Source organism: Mauremys reevesii, linkage group 2 (assembly GCF_016161935.1).
Source record: "Mauremys reevesii isolate NIE-2019 linkage group 2, ASM1616193v1, whole genome shotgun sequence".
Taxonomy (NCBI): Eukaryota; Metazoa; Chordata; order Testudines; family Geoemydidae; genus Mauremys; species Mauremys reevesii.
Window position 1 is genome coordinate 71,608,302 of NC_052624.1, and position 20,045 is coordinate 71,628,346.

Sequence of the window (20,045 nt, forward strand, 5' to 3'; positions counted from 1 at the left end):
TGCCAAAGGTTGCCGATCACTGCTCTAAACAGTATTTGTGTAAAAAACAAAAAAAAAAGTTTGTTTTCAGATAATTTTATAGAAATACAGTTAAACTGGCAAATAATGACTAGGAAGTACACAAATAGTCATCTCTCACCATGACTCAAGAAAAGAAAACTCAAAAAATAATTAACTGTTTAACCAGCCAAAAACAAAGCATATTAATAAGGGTCTTGCCTGTAACTTTTTTCTCATCGTCGTCATAGTTGCTAGATGTTAATAGCTGTCCAAAGATTAAAGCAGGAACATACACTTTTTCTACTTTGTGTTCCACAACTGGAATTCCTTTCCCATTATTCCAGATACTAATAATGTTTGATTCACTGGAAAAAAAATAGTGACATCGATTAAAATAATTTATCAGTTTTTACATATATTTAATTAATATAAATCAAGAATATACTACCAATGGGTGTATACTCTAGCAATTTAAAACCATTTTTATTGTGTTTACTGGCATCTTTTTGTCAATTTTATTCTTCGAGATGTGTTGCTCCTATCCATTCCAGTTAGGTGTGCGCGCCGCGTGTGCACAGCTCTTCGGAACATTTTTACCCTAGCAACTCCGGCGGGCCGGCTGGGCGCCCCCTGGAGTGGCGCCGCTATGGCGCTGGATATATACCCCAGCCGGCCCGTCCGCTCCTCAGTTCCTTCTTGCCGGCTACTCCGACAGTGGGGAAGGAGGGCGGGTCTGGAATGGATAGGAGCAACACATCTCGAAGAACAACAGTTACAACGGTGAGTAACCGTCTTTTCTTCTTCGAGTGATTGCTCCTATGCATTCCAGTTAGGTGATTCCCAAGCCTTACCTAGGCGGTGGGGTCGGAGTGAGACGTGGCAGAGTGTAAGACTGCTGAGCCGAAGGCTGCATCGTCTCTGGATTGCTGCACCAACGCATAGTGGGAAGCGAAGGTGTGAACAGAAGACCAGGTGGCCGCTCTACAGATGTCCTGGATGGGGACCTGGGCCAGAAAGGCGACGGATGAGGCATGTGCTCTCGTAGAGTGAGCGGTGAGGTGGCGTGCTGGCATGCGAGCAAGCTCATAGCATGTCCGGATACATGCCGTCACCCACGAGGAAATCCTTTGGGAGGAGACCGGCTCGCCCTTCATGCGATCAGCAACCGCTACGAACAGCTGGGGCGAACGCCGGAAGGGCTTCGTCCGCTCTATATAAAAAGCGAGGGCCCTGCGGACGTCCAGGGTGTGAAGCTGTTGCTCACGAGGTGAGGCGTGCGGCTTCGGGAAGAAGACCGGAAGGAAAATGTCTTGGTTGAGGTGGAAGGCCGACACCACCTTAGGGAGGAAGGCCACGTGTGGTCGAAGCTGCACCTTGTCCCTATGGAAGACGGTATACGGTGGACCAACCGTTAGGGCACGAAGCTCGGAAACACGTCTCGCTGAGGTTATGGCGACGAGAAAGGCCGTTTTCCATGAGAGGTATAGCAGGGAGCATGTGGCCAAGGGCTCGAAGGGGGCTCCCATAAGCTGGGCTAGAACTAGGTTCAAATCCCAGGACAGGGTAGGACGCCGTATAGGCGGGTACAAGCGATCTAGACCCTTAAGGAAACGGAAAACCATCGGATTGGCAAAGATGGATCGATCTCCTACGGCCGGTCGAAAGGCGGACAGGGCCGCTAGGTGTACTTTCAAGGAGGAGACCGCGAGTCCTTGCTCCTTAAGGGACCAGAGGTAGTCCAGGATCATAGGAATAGGGACCATGAAAGGATTAAGGCCTCTCTGTTTGCACCAGAGTGTGAACCGCTTCCATTTCGCGAGGTAGGTCGAGTGAGTGGAAGGCTTCCTGCTTTCCATGAGGACTTGTTGCACCGCAGCCGAGCAGGCACGCTCCCCATGGGTTAACCACTCAGGTACCAAGCTGTAAGATGGAGGGACTGTAGGTCCGGGTGGCGGAGCCTGCCGAAGTCCTGCGTTATCAGGTCCGGCCACAACGGGAGGGGAATAGGATCCCGTACGGAGAGCTCGAGCAGCAGAGTGTACCAGTGCTGTCTTGGCCAGGCCGGAGCGACGAGTGTGAGTCGGGCCTTGTCCCTCCGAAGCTTGAGTGGCACCCGATGTACTAGTGGGAACGGAGGGAAGGCATACAGGAGGTGATCCGTCCAGGAGCAGAGGAATGCGTCCGACAGGGAGCCTTGGGAGCGACCCTGGTAAGAACAGAACTGGTGGCACTTCCTGTTCTCCTTGGAGGCAAACAGGTCTATTCGGGGAAACCCCCACCTTCGGAAAATTGTATGCACCACATCTGGACGAAGGGACCACTCGTGGGAGAGGAACGACCTGCTGAGACGGTCGGCCAGCGTGTTCTGCACTCCTGGAAGAAAGGACGCTACCAGGTGAATCGAGTGGGTTATGCAGAAGTCCCACAGGAGCATCGCTTCCATGCAAAGCAGGGAGGATCGGGCCCCGCCCTGCTTGTTTACATAAAACATCGCCGCCGTGTTGTCTGTGAACACCGTCACGCACCGCCCTTGAAGGTGGGCGTGAAAGGTTTGACACGCAAGGCGGATCGCCCGCAGCTCCCTGACATTGATATGTAGGGAGAGCTCTCGGGGCGACCAGAGACCCAGGGTGTGTAGATCGCCGAGGTGTGTCCCCCACCCCAACTCCGAGGCATCCGTGGTCAGAGTGACGGATGGGCGAGGAGGGCGGAACGGGATTCCTGCACACACGACCTCTGGGTCCAGCCACCAGGTGAGCGAGTCGAGGATAGGCTTCGTGACCGTGATAATCATGTCCAGAGGGTCGCGGTGCGGACGGTACACCGACGCCAGCCAAGTTTGAAATGGGCGAAGGTGCAGTCTCGCGAACGTGGTCACGAACGTGCAGGACGCCATGTGCCCCAGGAGGCGCAGGCAGGCTCGAACCGTTGTCGTGGGAAAAGCGTGCAGGTCCCGGATGACAGAGACCACCGTCTGGTGCCGAGGTCGAGGGAGGCAGGCCCTGGCTAAACTGGAGTCCAGGACCGCTCCGATGAACTCCACTCTTTGTGATGGAGTTAATGAGGACTTCTCGGCATTTACGAGAAGGCCCAGGCACCGAAACAGGTTTAGGATTTCGGTCATTTGGTCTGCTACTAGCTGTTGGGATGACCCGCGAACCAGCCAGTCGTCGAGATACGGGTAGACGTGTATGCGACGACGGCGGAGGGCGGCGGCAACTACTGCCATGCACTTGGTGAAGACCCTCGGCGCAGTGGAAAGGCCGAAGGGTAGTACCGCGAACTGGTAGTGCGCCTTGTTGACTACGAACCGCAGGAAGCGTCGATGGGGAGGGTAAATCGCGATATGGAAGTACGCGTCCTTCATATCGAGGGCGGCAAACCAGTCTCCCGGATCCAGGGAGGGAATAATGGTCCCCAGGGTGACCATGCGAAACTTGAGCTTGAGTAGGTATCTGTTGAGCTCTCAGAGGTCTAGTATAGGTTGGAGACCTCCTTTCGCCTTGGGGATGAGAAAGTATCGGGAGTAAAATCCCCTGCCCCGCATGTTGTGCGGCACCTCCTCTATGGCACCCAGGCTCAACAGAGTCTCGACCTCTTGCAAGAGGAATTGCTCGTGAGAGGGGTCCCTGAGGAGGGATGGGGAAGGTGGATGGGAGGGAGGGGGCGAAACAAATTGAAGGTGGTAACCATACTGGACTGTACGAAGTACCCAGTTGTCCGATGTTATTTGGGACCACGCCGGGAGGAAGTGGGATAGGCGGTCGCGAAATAATGGGGAAGGATCCGAGAAAGAGACTGGTGGGCCGTCCTCGGGCGTCCCATCAAAATGCTTGTTTGGGCCCTTGAGGGGCCTTAGAGGGCGCCTGGTTTTGGTTGCACCTGTTGCCCGAAGGTCTACGGCGGTTTAGGCTGCCTCTGCGACTATTATACGGTCGTGACCTGGCCTGAGTAAATGGTCGGTATGTCTGTTGCCGGAACGACCTCCGCTGGGTAGCCAGGGTGCGAATGGCGATGCGACCGTCCTTGAGGGTCTGAATCCGTGAGTTTGTTTTCTCCGAAAAGAGACCCTTAGTATCAAAGGGGAGGTCTTGCAGGGTGTACTGCACCTCGGGCGGCAAGGTGGAGGACTGTAACCAGGAGATCCTCCTCATGGTCACTCCCGAGGCCAGAGTTCTGGCTCCTGAGTCCGCCGAGTCCAGAGCGGCCTGGATGGAGGACCGGGAGGCTTTCTTGCCCTCCTCAAGGAGGGCCGAGAACTCCTGTCGGGAGGCTGTTGGGATCAGCTCCGAGAACTTGGACAGGGACACCAAAATGTCATAGGTGTAGCGACCAAGGAGAGCCATCTGGTTGGCAATCCGGAGCTGGAGGCCACCTGCCAAATAGACCTTGCGGCCTAACAGATCCATGCGCCGCGCATCTTTGGATTTTGGCGCTGGAGCAGGCTGCCCATGTCTCTCCCGGTCATTGATGGACTGCACCACGAGCGAGTCCGGAGTCGGGTGGGTGTATAAGTACTCATAGCCGGCGGGAGGAACCGAGTACTTGCGCTCTACGCCACGCGCGGTGGGAGGGACGGACGCCGGTGACTGCCAGATGGTAGTGGCATTCTTTTGTATGGTGCGGATGAAGGGTAGGGCTACCCGCAGGGGGGCCTCTGCTCCAAGCACCCTGGTCAACGGGTCGTCATCCTCCGTGACCTCCGCCACGGGGAAGTCAATAGCCTGCGCTACGCGGCAAAGAAGGTCCTGGTGGGCCCGCAAGTCAATCGGAGGGGGGTCCGCTGTAGATGCCCCCGCCACCGCCTCGTCCGGCGAGGAAGACGAGGACAAACCCTGGACCACAGTCTCTGGAGGTGGTTCTTCCAGGGGGTGTGAAGCCGCCTCAGTTAGAGGATACTCGGCCGCTACAGGTGGCGGTGGGGCCTCACCCTGTGATGATGGAGGGGGCCTGCTGAGCGTTGCTTCCGGCACCCTGCATTCGGAGCCCCTGGGGCACGGAGGGGGGGGGAAGTCCTGGAGCCTCGTGGTAGGCCCAGGGGATCCAAAAGCCCCACTGCTGCGGTCCGTGGTCCTGCCCTTGGGGGTCGGGCCGGAGATCTCCACCGCTATTCCGCCTGAGAGGTGACCGAGGCTTGGCGAGAAGGCCATGGGGGGGGCAGAGGCGCTCATGGACTGCGCCGTCGATGCCGCCGGTCTGTCCCTGGACGGTGCCGGGGATTGGTGCCGGTTGTCGCGGTGCCGGGAGCGAGAGCGGGACCATCTACCGTGCCGGTGCCGGAAGGTCGACCGCGATCTCGACCGAGGTCGGTGGGAGTGGCTTCGCGAGTCGCGGTGCCGGGAACGGTGCCGGGATCCGGACGTCCTGCGGTACCGACGGCCGGGTGACCAGGACCGGGCTCATCTCCGGGAGTGCGACTGGTACCGCGATGCGGAGCGGTACCGGGACTGCGACCGGCGCCGAGAAGGGGAGCGGTACCGAGATGGTGATCGGTGCCAGGACCTGGAACGGCGTGACGGTGATCGGTGCCGAGACCTGGAACGGTGTGACGGTGATCGGTGCCGAGACCTGGAACGGCGTGACGGCGACCGTCTGCGGGATCGGAATCGGGACCGGGACCTGGAACGCCGTCTATCCCGTATGTCAGGGGAAGGGGGCCGCATCATAGCTGGCTTACCCGCTGACTGAACAGCCCGCACCGGCGGTGCCGGGGGCCGGAGGCACGGTGCCTCTGTGAGCTCGATGAGCTCTCTCGCCGACGAGAAGGTCTCGGGCGTTGACGGGAAAGGGAGCTCAACCACGGTTGGCACCGGGGAGCATGGAGGCACCGGACTCAACGGCTCTCCGGACGCCGGAGTCGACGGGACCGTGCACGGCTTGTGCACCACCACAGTCGGTGCCGGAGGAGCCGGCGGAGGCTGGGTGAGCGGTCTCGGTGCAGGAGCCTTCGATGCCGTCTGCGCCGTCTTCCGTTTCCTCGTCGGAGAGAGGGAACGGTGCCGGGACGCCGGTGCCGGCTGCGGAGGTCTGACAGTCTCGGTACCGGACCGGCTCAGGACCGCTGGTGCGCTGCGCATCGAGGAGGACTTCGGCACCGCTGGGGCCGACGCGGCCGGGCTAAGTGCCACCTCCATAAGGAGCTGCTTCAAGCGCGAGTCTCTCTCCTTTCTTGTCCGAGGCTTAAACGCCGAGCAAATTGGGCACTTATCTGGGCCGATGGGACTCCCCGAGGCAGTGCAAGCAGGAGTTGTGCGGATCCCCAATCGGCATGTGCCGCTGGCAAGCCAAACAGGGCTTGAATCCCGGTGCCTTGGGCATGGGCCCGCACCGGTTGTGGAAAAAAGAGGGGCGAACCCCCCTAATTTCCCTCACTACACTAACTAACTATTTAACCAACTTAACTATACTTAACCAACTATATACACTTATCCAATGGAGAAACACTAGGGTTGTGGAGGTGAACGGAGCACTCCACTGTTCCAACTGGCCGTCACGGGCGGTAAGAAGGAACTGAGGAGCGGACGGGCCGGCTGGGGTATATATCCAGCGCCATAGCGGCGCCACTCCAGGGGGCGCCCAGCTGGCCCGCCGGAGTTGCTAGGGTAAAAATGTTCCAAAGAGCCGTGCACGCGCAGCGCGCACACCTAACTGGAATGCATAGGAGCAATCACTCGAAGAACATCTGTTTAAAATGCTAGTATATGAAGAACATTATTATTAAATTTGTTTAAAAACTTTCCTTTATAAAAATAATTCTTGTGACTTTTTTTTTTTTTTTTGAGAACTCTAATGTCTCCCTGGTGTAAAGCAGGTCTTTGAAATCTGGCCACATGTTAGTCCTGAGGTCGGGGAGATGGCTTTTGTTGGCCTTGTGAAAATCCACCAAGATCTGACCTAGTTATAACCTGCTGAAAAAAAATCACCATTTCTCATGTATAATTTGCCTACCAGTTCATTTTTGGCAGCATGCCAAAATCCTTCAACATTCTATATGACTGCACATACACCCACTGCCTTGGTTTCTTACTTCAGCATTTCACGTAGTTCAAACTCTGGATGGGAGATAGCCAAAATTGATAATCATCTTCATTCTTCTCCCATTCCCTGTCCAATGAGAATGTGCAATGCACTGGAAATCAGAGGACGGTGAGTTTCTGACTCACTTGTCCTAATGACTGGTGTTAATAATTCTATGCCCTTCACAATTCTTATTATTAAGTTAATGCCTGTTAATGCCTATTGAGAGTTCAGATAAAATGGGAACAGAATCCAGATCTCTAATATGGCAATCCCAAATCCCATCCACACAGCTACGATGCCTCTCAAAAAGAACCTGCCATATTTTTATCTTTAGCTATGCTGTTTATAAATGGTGCTGCTCATATACACCTCTACCCCAATATAACGCTGTCCTCGGGAGCCAAAAAATCTTATCTCGTTAGAGGTGAAACCGCGTTATATCGAACTTGCTTTGATCCACCAGAGTGTGCAGCCCCGCCAGAGCACTGCTTTACCGTGTTATATCCGAATTCGTTTATATCGGGTCACGTTATATGGGGGCAGAGGTGTATATGCAACCCACTGGTTCAGTGTGTTATGCATCCTCGCCTAGTAAATGGTTCACATAAAATAGCCGTATGCTGTTGCCAGCTAAAATAGTTAGTCCGGTAGCTCAAGAGATAGAAGTCTATGCTGCAGAGCTCAAGGTTCAGCATTCAAACCCCATTTGTGATCTAATTGATGGGCTATTAAAACTGTACACTGTCAAACTTGCCTCAACTTTGAATGTTTAGATTATTTCAGGTTTTATCAGCTTTGTATACAAAATTTATTAAAGGGTGGCTTAGATAAGCAAGTTACTTTAAATTTAAAATGGTGATAATTATTCTTCACATTTTCAGAACAATTTCTCCTTCAAATATAAAGCTAGAGTATATACTTTCAGTACAATATAAGAAAATGGTAAATTTCGCTGAATATAATCTGTTGTAAAAAGTTGAAGTCCAATTTCCCAGACAGAGAAGGGCAGCTAGAAAGTTCTTGTACTTACGGATCAATGGAAATTTTAATACAGGTCATATTCTTGTCCCTCTGCTTATTGTCAGCCGCGTTTACTACGAAACAAATTCACACTTTTTAGGGGCAGTAATAACAACCAGTTACTTCATGTACAACGCTAATTATATACACATTCCAAGTTACAATGTACAGAAAATGTTTGAGAAACTCCCCTTCTGACATGTTCTTTACTTTCTTACTGAAATCAGGAAAAATAACTAGGTATCTACAACAATCTGAAGGAAACAATTTGATTCCTTCAGTCAGACTTTCTGGGATTAATTTTTCTATTTCAAACAACTAAGCTATGTTAGAGGTAATCACAAAAGAATACTTTATAGGCCCATTTTCATAATTGATTCTAACATATTATTCACCTCTACCCTCATTATTTCCCTTTTGCAATGCTATGGAATCTTACTACAAGTTGTATTATACTTTCACTCATTATTACCTATTTCTCCCTGGCCCAAAATCCCTAAATAATCACTTAGAGAAGAATATTTCTAAAGATAAACACAAATTAAAAATTCATCAGCTCTAACAGATTGCTATTATTATTATTTGTATTATAGTAGTGCCTTATCTGGTATCAAGGCCCCATTGTGATAGGCATTGTACAAACACATATCAAAAAGATGGTCCCAACTCAAATAGTGTAAGGAGTTAAATTTATAATTAATTAGTATTCTAGGTGACTACAGCACAAAGCAGCCATTCATACCAGCATGTTAAATTTGGTTCTAGACTAATCCTCATTCAATGGTGTTTTGGGTAGATAATTAATTATATCTATTATATTAAAATTACTTTTTTCCTAGTAGAGAGACATGGTGGGGAAAGTATTAACTTTTATTGGACCAAGCAGTAGAATACAATCGGGGGTGGTAGGGAGGAAATTCAGTTTATTATGTTCTGAATTTTCTTAATGGAAGTTAAAATAACTAAAAATATTAACTAAAAAAAGAACATATAGAATGCATCACCAAATTAGTTTCTCTTTCAAAGTATGCTCATATACCCATTCCCCATTGTGAGCCCAATCCTGCAAGTTACCATAAGTGGAACTTGTGCTGAAGTTAAAGGGAAATTCTTTTTAAAGAGCTTGAATGATCGATTCCAAACCGTGTTAACTCAGAATAGCTATAAAAGCCAGGTTATAAAGAAGTTAAAATTTGATCAGGAAATTAATTAAACTACATTTGAATTTGTGTGTACTACAAGCAACTGAGCTCCGAAATTCTAAGGTTGTCATCAAACATGAAAATGTATTACAGTAATTTTCAGAATATGCCTCATCAGACAAAATATGGATTAAAATAAACACTCGAAGGACAGAAAGATAAACTCTGAGAAAAATAAAACACATTTTAATGGATGGAAAGAGAATACAGTATATCCCAGTGCAATATGAAATCAGACACATTTCAAACGCTCTTGTTAAAGACCATTAAGCAGGAAGTTTCATTAAAAAGAATGCACAGTTACAAGAAGTGTAATTTTATGACGCTTTTATATAGGCCAGTGATTCTCAAACAATTGTCTATGAAGCACAAGATGGCAATCCGCAGAGAGGGTGACAAATTCTATGGTGCTAACTTCTCCTCTCATGAACCCCTGTTGGGCACCTTTCTTTTGAAAGAGGTAGGCTGGAAATGACTTCCTTTTAAAGCCTGTAAATTATATTGCTGAGTCAGCAACAGGAGCATAGAAAGAGTGATACAAGGTACTCATTTTCATACCTGTAGCGGGGTGGTCACCCGCTACTGCCTTAAAAGGCTTAAAACAGCCCAGGGAGAAGGCTGTGGCAGGGAAGGAAAAGCGGGGCTGATTGGGGAAAGCAGCCTCAGCTGGGGGCCACGCCCCAGTCAGGCCAAGGCTGGCATAATAAAGGCCCAGCTGGCCCTTATAAGAGGGTGGGGCCAGAAGCCAGAGAAGGAGTCTCTCTGTAGCGGTAGAGAGGAAAGGGCCTGGCTGCCTGGAAGCTGAGAAGGTACCAAGACTGGAGCAGGGCCAGGGGAAGGCCAGAGGCGCTCCAACCTAGAAACCCCGCAGGCTGCAGGCCTTGTTAAAGGCCAGAAAAAGGTACTGTGGGGAAGGCTCAAGGAGCTGGGGAGCTCTGGCCTAGACACCCCCAAGGCTACAGGCCGTGTTAAAGGCCAAAGAAGGTACTGGGGTTGCAGGGGGCAGCCCAAGGGTAGGCAGAGGCATCAGGTCCAAACCCCCCCTTGCCAGTGATGAGTGCAGGGCTGGCTCCAGGCACCAGCTTATCAAGCAGGTGCTTGGGGCAGCAACTCCAGAGAGGGGCGGCACTTTCACGTATTCGGCGGCAATTCGGCGGAGGGTCCCTCACTCCCGCTCGGAGCGAAGGACCTCCCGCTGAATTGCCGCAGATCGCGATAGCGGCTTTTTTTTTTTGGCTGCTTGGGGAGGCCAAACCCCTGGAGCCGGCCCTGGATGAGTGGCATTTACACTGCAGTCTGCCCCAGTGAACGGGGGCTAGATCGAGACTGGCAGTAGCCATAGTCTGAGGTGAGGTGGGAATAGAGAGTGGAGGTTCCCCAGGGAGGGGAGATCCAGAGATGTGGGGGTACTGTCAGGGGGCAGCACTCTGGCCTGAAAGGGGCACTGGGGTCCAGGAGGACGACCAGCAGGAGGCGCCACACTGGTGCGTCCTTTCCCGTGACCAGGGGCGGCTCTAGGCATTTTGCCACCCCAAGCATGGCAGGCAGGCTGCCTTCGGTGGCTTGCCTGCGGAGGGTCCGCTGGTCCTGCGGCTTCAGGAGGTCCTCCAGGAGGTCCTTCAGCCTTGCCTGCGGGAGGTCCTCCGAAGCCGCAGGACCAGTGGACCCTCCGCAGGCACGCCTGCAGGAGGTCCACCGAAGCCGCGGGACCAGTGGACCCTCTGCAGGCAAGCCGCCGAAGGCAGCCTGCCTGCCGCCCTCGCAGCACCGGCAGAACGCCCCCCCGCAGCTTGCCACCCCAAGCACGCGCTTGGCGTGCTGGGGTCTGGAGCTGCCCCTGCCCGTGACAATACCACTCACCATTTATAAGAAATTTATAAATTTGAAAGTAAAATCTCTCCATTTAGCCAAAAGAAGAGGTTACTCACTTTACTTAATAACTGCGGTTCTTTGAGATGTGTGTCCATATGGGTGCTCCACTCTAGATGTCTTTGTGTCCCTGCACCTAAGATCAGAGATTTTTGGTAGCAGTGTCAGTTTGGGCTGCACATGCGCTCTCCTCATCTCACACTGTGTTTGATCGCTATATAGTGCTGTGCGGCCAAACCACCCTCAGTTCCTTCTCTACCGCAGAGCTCACATACTACAACTCCGAAGCAGAGGGGACGAAGGCAGGTAGTGGAGCACCCATAGAGGGACACATCACAAAGAACTACAGTTAAAGCACAAGGCAAGTAACCTCTTCCTCTTCGAGTAGTGTCCTTATGGGTGCTCCACCCTAAAGTGACTATATAGCAGTGCCCCTGCTATAAGGATGGGACTTTGGAGTTGAATTCATTATTAATGATAATACAGTCAAACCAAATAACACATCTGATGCTGAGTCACAAGTGACTGCATAATGTTTGGCATATGGGTGAACAGATGCCCAGGTAACTGGTCTGTAAATTTCTGTGATTGGAATTATGCCAACTCTCCTGCTGGCATAATTACTCCACCTCAATGAGAGGCGGAAGCTATGTCGGCAGCAGAGCTACTCCTGCTGACACAGCACAGTGTGGACACCGCTTTAAGTCAATGTAGCTTGCATCACTCAGGGGTGTGTGGCTTCTTCACACCCCTGAGCAACATAACTTTTCAGCAATAGTGTACACAAACCTTTTGTTTAGATACTGGGGATTCCTTATATATATGCCTGTGTTGAAGGGGAAGAGTCTCGTAGATTTTCTGAATGGCTTGATCCTTTCCAGATAAAAAGCTAATGCTCTCCTGATGTCGAGTGTGTGCAGTGTTGCCTCCCTTTTATCCTGGTGAGGAATAAAAGGGAAAGAATGATGGAAGGTGGATAAGTTGATTCATGTGGAAGGCTGAAGGTATTTTTGGTAGGAACTTGCGGTTCAGCCATAATGTGACCCTGTCCTTGAAAAAAAACTGTAAAGGAGGGATATGCCATTAGGACCCCTATCTCTCCCACTCGCCAAGCAGATGTGAAGGCTACCAGGAATGCGGTTTTCGTAGAGAGATGCAGAAGTGAGCAAGTGGCCATGGGCTAAAGGGAGATCTTGTAAAACAGTTTAAGACAAGATTAAGGTCCCACAGTGGTGCAGGATCTCTGACTGGAGAGTAGAGGTTACTCATGCCTTTAAGAAATCTTTTTGTTATGAGATGAGCAAATACCAAATGACCATCTATCTTTTGATGGAAGGCACTGATGACTGTGAGGTGTACTTTCACCGAGCACAGAGATAGCCCTAATTTCTTCAATTCTAGAATGTAGTCTAGCACGACTGGTAAAGGAGAGCATGTAGTGATAACTTGTCTTGTGTCACACCAGATTTGGAATCTCTTCCATCTCTGAATGTATGTGTGACAAGTAGTTGTTTTTCTGCTATGTAACAGAATTTCATTTACCTCCTCAGAACAATTTCTTACCACATTCTGGAGCCATACTTTCAGGTGGAGAACTTTCAGATTTGGGTGATGGATCTGGCCCGCATGTTTAGAGAGATGATGTGGGACAAGGTGGAGAATGATTAGTGGGCAGACCACCAGCTGAAGAACATATGGAAATCATGTCCGTCTTGGCCATGTTGGAGCTATAAAAATAACTCTGGCCTTTTCTTTCTTTATTTTGTATATTGCTTTGGATATTAGCAGAATTGGAGGAAATGCATATAAAAGATGTCTATTCCATTTGAGGAGAAAAGCATCTTCGAGAGAACAATGACCCCATCCTGTTCTGGAGCAGAACTGAGGGCATTTCTTCTTCTTGACTGTGATGAAGAGGTCTATCTTTTGAGTTCCCCAATGCGTGAATATGCTGTGAAGGATCTAATTCGTGATCTTGGGAGAATTTTCTGCTGTGCATATCTGCTGTAGTGTTCTGAATGCCTAGGAGGTAAATTGCTGAGATGCTGATCTGGTGACAAATGCACCAATTCCATAACATCACTGCCTTGGCACGCAGGGAAGGTGATCTTGCCCCTCCTCGGCGGTTTATGTATAGCATACATGCAATGTTGTCTATCATAATCTTTACATGCTTGTCTTTGAGTATTGAGAGGTAGTGAGAGCAGGCATTTCTGACTGCTCTGCGCTCTAGTAGACTGATAGGTACTATGGATTCCAACAAGGACCATTTGTCCTAAACTGTATAGGTGTCCAAGTAGGCTCCCCATCCCAATAGGAATGCAACTGTCATTAAAATTAACAATGGGTGGTTGGATGAAGTGAACCCACACACACATGTTGTGAGGATCTGCCCACCAGTCAAGAGTTTTTGACTGTCAAGGGCATTCATAGAAGTTTTAGATTGTGTCTTCTCAGAACATATATCGTTCTGAGCCATCCTTGAAGACAATGCATGTGGAGTCTCACATGCTGTACAACAAAGATGTACCACCATGTGCCCCAGTAGTTGGAGGCAGCTTCTGGCCGAGATCTGAAGATTGGCTTGAGCTGTCGAGATTAAGCTGGCAAGATGTTAAATATGTGCAATGGGAGGAAAGCTTTGGACTCCACTGCATCTAGGTAGGCTCCTATGAACTTCAGTTGCTGTACTGTGGTCAAAGTAGATTTTTGAGTATTTAGTTGAAGTCCCAGCTGTAAAAATAGGTCCATGGTCTCTTGTGTGGTTGACAATGCATCTTCAAAGGAAAGTGCTTTGAGCAGGTAATTATCTAAATATAGAAATATAATGATTCCTTGTTCACGAAGGTGTGCCATCGCAACAGAGGACTTTGGAGAAGATCTTGGGTGCCAATGATAGGCCAAACGGGAGCACTTTGTACTGGAAATTATTATGCCCTAGAACGAATCTCAGAAACCTCCTGTGGGATGGATGAATCATGATATGAAAGTAAGCGTCTTGTAGGTTGAGGGCCAAGAACCAATCCCCCTGGTCCAGAGATGGGATTACTGCTGCCAAGGTAACCATCTTGAAATGTACTTTTACAAATCTGAGCACCCTTAGATCTAGAATGGGTCTCCAACTGTCATTCCTTTTCTGTATCAGGAAATATTTGGAATAGAAACTCTTCCCTTTGTGTTTGGTTCGAAACTGGTTCTATAGAACCTAGTTTCACATAAAAGATGCTCAGGAGAGAGTTTTCACTTGTCTGTGGTTATACACTTCCAAGATTGATGGAAAGGGGTAAGGTGGTCACCAAATTGAGGGAGATGCTCTGGCTGTTGCAGCAAATGAAATGGGGGGTGTGGTAACTCAGGGCCTGGATCAAGATGTCAAAATTGTTGTTTAGATGTAGATGGCTGTGATGTTGGTGATTGTGGGGCAGATAATCTATGTTTTTGTACCCTCTGTCTCTTGCTTCGGAGCTCATAATATCTGTGAAGAGGAATAAAGTGTGATCTCTGTGTCATTTGGTATTTACTGGGTGTTCTCTTTTGGGCAGGAGTGTAAATACCCAGAGAGCATAACATTTCCCTGGCATCTTTTAATGAGTAGAGGGATTTGTCAGTTTTGTCCATGAACAATTTTGATCCCTCAAATGGGAGGTCCTCCACTGTGGCTTGCATCTTCTTTGGAAAGCCAGACAGATGAAGCCATGATGCTCTCCTCATGACAACTACTGTAGCAATTTAGCTGTGTCCACAGCATACAGCAAAACCTGCAATGCTGCCCTCGCCAGGAGCTGACCGTCAGTAATAATTGCTTGAAATTGGTGTTTTTCATCTGACAGGAGGTATTCAATAAACTCATTTAATTTAGAGTCAAGTGTGATTATACTTTGTCATAAGGGCTTGATAGTTAGTGATCCTAATTTGTAGAGTCGCTTAGGAATACGTTTTGCATCCAAATAAATCCAGTCATTTCCCATATTTGTCACATGTTGTTTTAGCATGGTACCAGCTGCCACATTCATTAACACCATAGACAACCAGTGAATCTGGGGAAGGATGAGAAATCAAAAAGCCCACGTGCTTGAGGGCATATAATATTTCTTGTCTGCCCTTTTGCACACTGGGAGTGTAGTGGCTGGTGTTTGCCAAATAGCTTTTGCTGGGTCCAGCAGTGCCTTGTTGATAGGGAGTGCAATTTTTGCTGATGCCGACGTCTGCAGGAAGTCATGCAGTCTGTGTTGTTACTGTTTAACTTCAAGTGGGATCTGAAGAGGTCTTGGAACTGTTTAAAATCGTTTGCTGGTGGTGGTGGGGGAGGGATGATCACCTCGTCATATGAAGACGAAGACGTATTGGTTACCAGAGTGGCTTCTTTGTCCAATCTCTCCTCCTGTTCTTCAAAGATCTCCTTTTGAGGATCAGGTGTTCTGGCTATGGAAGCTGACAGGGATTGTATCACTCTCTCTCTCTGGGTGACACTAGAGGACCTGGAGAATTGTTGCCTATATCCAGTCCACAGGTCCCAGTACGACCACTGAGGTGGTGGAAAAGGCATGGGTGGGGCCCCAACACTGTCCATACCAACCATGTGGGTCTCATCTACTCTGGTGGTATCTTGGAGGAGCATAGGTTTCTATTCCGGTAGCACCCTGTTGCTGCAGTGGAGAACCATGGACCGACACAGAATATAAATCATCCCCTTTCTCCTCTACATCATCATCACTGGAGAGAGATGGAGCAATCATGGACAGCAGAGTAACCTGTCTCGATACTGCATGGTAAGTCTGGGGACCTGGCTGTAATGCATTCCGCAGTTATCTTGATACCCAATAATAGTGAATCGGGCATCTCTGAGACCAGCAAGTCTTTAGGGAAGCAAAATTCCTAAGGTACCGGAACAGTCATCGGTACCATTTAGGGCAGCAGCATCAGTGCCACTGAAGCAGATATAGTTGTCAGTACCATAGGCTCTCTGTGCTCCAAAGAATGGCCAGAAGGTGGTACTGTGGCTTTTTGCAGCCCCAGAATACTCAGTACTGACTGTCTGTATGACTCCATCGTGCCGTCTTAGAGGAGCTGGGTCTGTCTTTACCTCTCTTTTCCCCAGATGATGCCATTCTGTCCGAGCCTGCCCTCTTAGGTTCTTTGGTCTTACTTGTGACAGCCTCATAGGTACTTAATCATGCGCCAGTTAGTACCGAAGCAATCGACCATGCCGGGGATTTCGTCCTTTTAGGCAATTCCCTGCTCTGGGAGCTTGTTGCCCATTTCTTTGCGGCTTTCAGAGAGGAATCTAAGGATTTCCTCTTAAGTCACTGGAGAATGCTGCTCAGATGCTGCTGTCAGTCTTGATGGGGATTGTTGTTGGCGGGGGGGATGGAGAGGGGGCGTGGAATCCCCAGGGCCAGGGTCGGAGTCTGGTCAGAATGAGCTTTCCATCATTAATAGTCTTAATTTCAGCTCATGACTCAGAGTCTTGCCTTTAATCTGAGGCAAAACATGCACTTCTGAGGCATGTCTCTCTCTCCGAGGCAGCGAATGTAGCGGGAATGGCTGTCACTGACAGGAATGGCTTCCTGACAGGAGACACAATGTTTATACCCAAGGGAGCTGGGCATACCCTTTTTAGGGTTCACTTCCCTAATGAGAAGAACTAGGGAAGTCTAATATATACAATTCTAGAATTGAAAGAGAAAAATAAAAATAATAATTTTTAAGGAAATGAAATGAGAAGAAAAGAGAGAGATCCAACCAACCAAAGAGCTATTGCTACTAACAAAAGGAATTATTAAGAGGAAACACCAAGAGAAATCTCTGTGAATGGGCTCTGCTAAGACTCCATGTCAAGCCAAGGGCAGTTCAGAAGGAACTGAGGGCAGTTGGCTGTATAGCTCTATATAGCAATTGAATGTGGCGTGAGACAGGGAGAACACATGTGCGGCCCAAACGGACACTGCAACCAAAAATTTCCAATCTTAGGTGCAAGGACACAAACACCTAGAGCGGAGTATCCACAGGGACACTACTCAAAGAAGAATGTATTCTTTCCTTTTCATTTCAGATGTCAGCACAGCTTTACAGGTATAGGGTAAAATTCTGACCTCAATGAAGTAAACAGCAAAACTCCCACTGACTTCTGTTCACACATGGTACGTGGAAGGACCACTGCCAACCTCAAGACCTTAAAAATCACTTTCCAGCCAAAGGATTAACTCTATTAAGACTAGGAGTACTTGTGGCACCTTAGAGACTAACAAATTTATTTCAGCATAAGCTTTCGTGGGCTACAGCTCACTTCTTCGGATGCATAGAATGGAACACACAGACAGGAGATATTTATACATACTGAGAACATGAAAAGGTGGAAGTATGCATACCAACTGGAAGAGTCCAATCAATTGAGATGAGCTATTGTCAGCAGGAGAAAAAAACCTTTGAAGTGATAATCCTCCTGTCTGTGTGTTCCGTTCTATGCATCCGAAGAAGTGAGCTGTAGCCCACGAAAGCTTATGCTGAAATAAATGTGTTAGTCTCTAAGGTGCCACAAGTACTCCTGTTCTTTTTGTGGATACAGACTAACACGGCTGCTACTCTGAAATCTATTAAGACTAATACCTCAGCAGAGTCAAGGGATAGTTCCCTGTTGGGAAGTTACACCCTCCAGTGGCTCAAAGCCTGCAATTTCTGTGCCTGTTATAAAGCCAAATGTCTCAGGATGAGAGAGGTCATGGTGAGTCAAATGCTTGCACATTAAATTTCCAAGAGACACCTTTGTATTACAGGAGACAGCATTGGTGATTGAGGAGATGGTACTCTTTCATCTGAGTCTAGACTAAATCAAGTGTGTTAAGTGTGCAGGGCTCTGCAGTTTTAACTGGAGATAGTACCTCTTCCTAAATTGCTTCACCTCCTTTTCTAAACTGCTTCATTTCAGTAGTGGATCAAAGTATCTCTGTGCGTAGTTTGTATCTTTTTAATATGTCAGGTGCTTTCAGAACCTTCAGGAGGAAATGTGCTGCAGAGCTGTAAAAACATTATCATTATTAAAAACACTTACCAAGAATTTCATCAAAGATCTTGTACAAGCCTGGGACAAAGGTAACTTCTCTGCAATTCATTCCGACCTCTTCATCATAAACCCACATTAACTACATATAAACAAAATAAAATAAAAATACTTATTGTCTTGGATTCAAAATGAAATGTTCATGTTGATACAATATGGATTATTTAACATTTCAAGAATTCAATATAAAATTTTATTTTAATCTCTTCGCCATATATCTTACTTAACATTACTTAACAGCCCTTCAAAGTTAAAAAAAAAAAAAGAGAAAAGTGGTAATTGCTTCTATGTTTATATCTGAGGCATTTTGTAACCATTTGATTGACCTATTATGTTAGGTAACCCACAGGTTAAGCTATTGCAGCTATTTACTTTCCACTTACTTCATATTACAATTATGGGGACAGATTCTGTCTACCTCTCTGGCCTCTACATTCCACTCTGGGAGCCCATAGGAAATATAGTGCAGGCTGCTCTAACTTACAATGAGGACCATTTCAACCTCTAGAACAGCCCAGAATTCAGAAGATACAAAGGTGGCATACAATAACTTCTCACTTTCCCGGGGTTCACAGTCAAATCCATGGTCAGAAATAGTATTATGTACAAATTTTACCTTAGCAGGATAAATAACAAATCATGATAGGTTACATTTCAGCAGCTGGATATACTAAAAATACCAACAAACACACTCTGAACCTGGTAATCTTGCACAGATGCACAACATTTTTGTCTCTACATCACATTAACATAATACTTTTCCTAGCTAGCTATAAACCTAGCTTTGGTAACAAGCCCCTAAATGCCACTGAGAACTTATAAATGCCTCCTCCTACACTGGTGTACATACTATTCTCCATAAAACATGGTTTTATTACAAATGGGCGATCTGCTGGTTTTGAGCTCTCAGAAGTGCACACCACAGAGAAAAGGAAAAAATTGTCTTGCTTAATTTCTTTCCTAGTTTTCAGGTTTGACAATACTATTGTGATTTTTACTTTTCCATGCAGCTAACGGGTAGACCCAAACCAATCAATCTGGTTCAGGTTAAGTCACATCTACTATAAGAAACCCCACGTGACATTATTCCCAAAGCTGTAACAATACTGATAAGTGTGTTAAACATGGAGTTAATTCACTTGTATCTGCAGCGATTCAAATGGACTATATACATAGGTATACAAACATTTATATTGTATTTACTGATATGCATACATAAATATACACAAGTATCTGCAGGACAGACAAGCATAAAATATGTAGAGCTATCTAGGGATATCTATTCCACATATTACACTTAACATTCAGTCAATGATTTGTCAGGCTCAGAAACTAGAAAGAAAAGAGATATAGCAGGTGAAACAAATGCTCCCTCTCTTTCTCTCCTGTTTTCATGTCTGAAAATTCTTTTGCAAGTTATAAATAGTGGTAAAGATTTCAGGGAGAAGAAAACAACTCTGAGGCAACAATACACTGTACTTTTGAGTGGTTTTGAAGGAGGAACTAAACTCCTGAGGCAGATGATACTCTACCTCCCCCACATACCTAGGTTGACAGGACTTTTCTTCCAAAGGAGAAGGGAAAGATTTTTTTGTCAGCAGGGAAGGATTTATTTGTATTTATTTGTTTTAGCAGCTGACAAAACAATCAGTATTGAAACATATGGCAGTTTTTATATATATAATCTCTCTTCATACAATGCTTGTCTAGATTAGGAGAAGAATGTGGCTTCTCAGGGCCCCGCTTATCCAGTGACATACTGTCATAAATATAAAGGGAAGGTAAAAACCTTTATGTATGCAGTAACATCAAATCCCTCCTAGCCAGAGGTACGGAATCACTTACCTGTAAGGGGTTAATCAGTTCAATTAACCTAG

At 47.7% G+C, this 20,045-nt stretch overlaps 1 protein-coding gene and 1 long non-coding RNA gene across 4 annotated transcripts in view; one reads left to right on the forward strand and one right to left on the reverse strand.

Annotated features, from left to right (window-relative positions):
• Positions 1-20,045, reverse strand: part of TOP2B (DNA topoisomerase II beta) — a 127,119-nt gene that overhangs the window by 72,467 nt on the left and 34,607 nt on the right. For all 3 annotated transcript variants that reach the window (XM_039523125.1, XM_039523124.1, XM_039523126.1), the window contains exons 3-5: positions 18,160-18,250; positions 8,051-8,114; positions 220-365 (exon numbers count right to left, since the gene is read on the reverse strand). In XM_039523125.1, coding sequence (XP_039379059.1) covers positions 220-365; positions 8,051-8,114; positions 18,160-18,250 — 301 coding nt within the window. The remainder of the gene's footprint in view (positions 1-219; positions 366-8,050; positions 8,115-18,159; positions 18,251-20,045) is intronic.
• On the forward strand, positions 10,002-14,732 carry LOC120397391. The gene is made up of 3 exons (XR_005593773.1): positions 10,002-10,143; positions 12,662-13,140; positions 13,959-14,732. It is a non-coding gene; the product is annotated as an uncharacterized LOC120397391 (long non-coding RNA).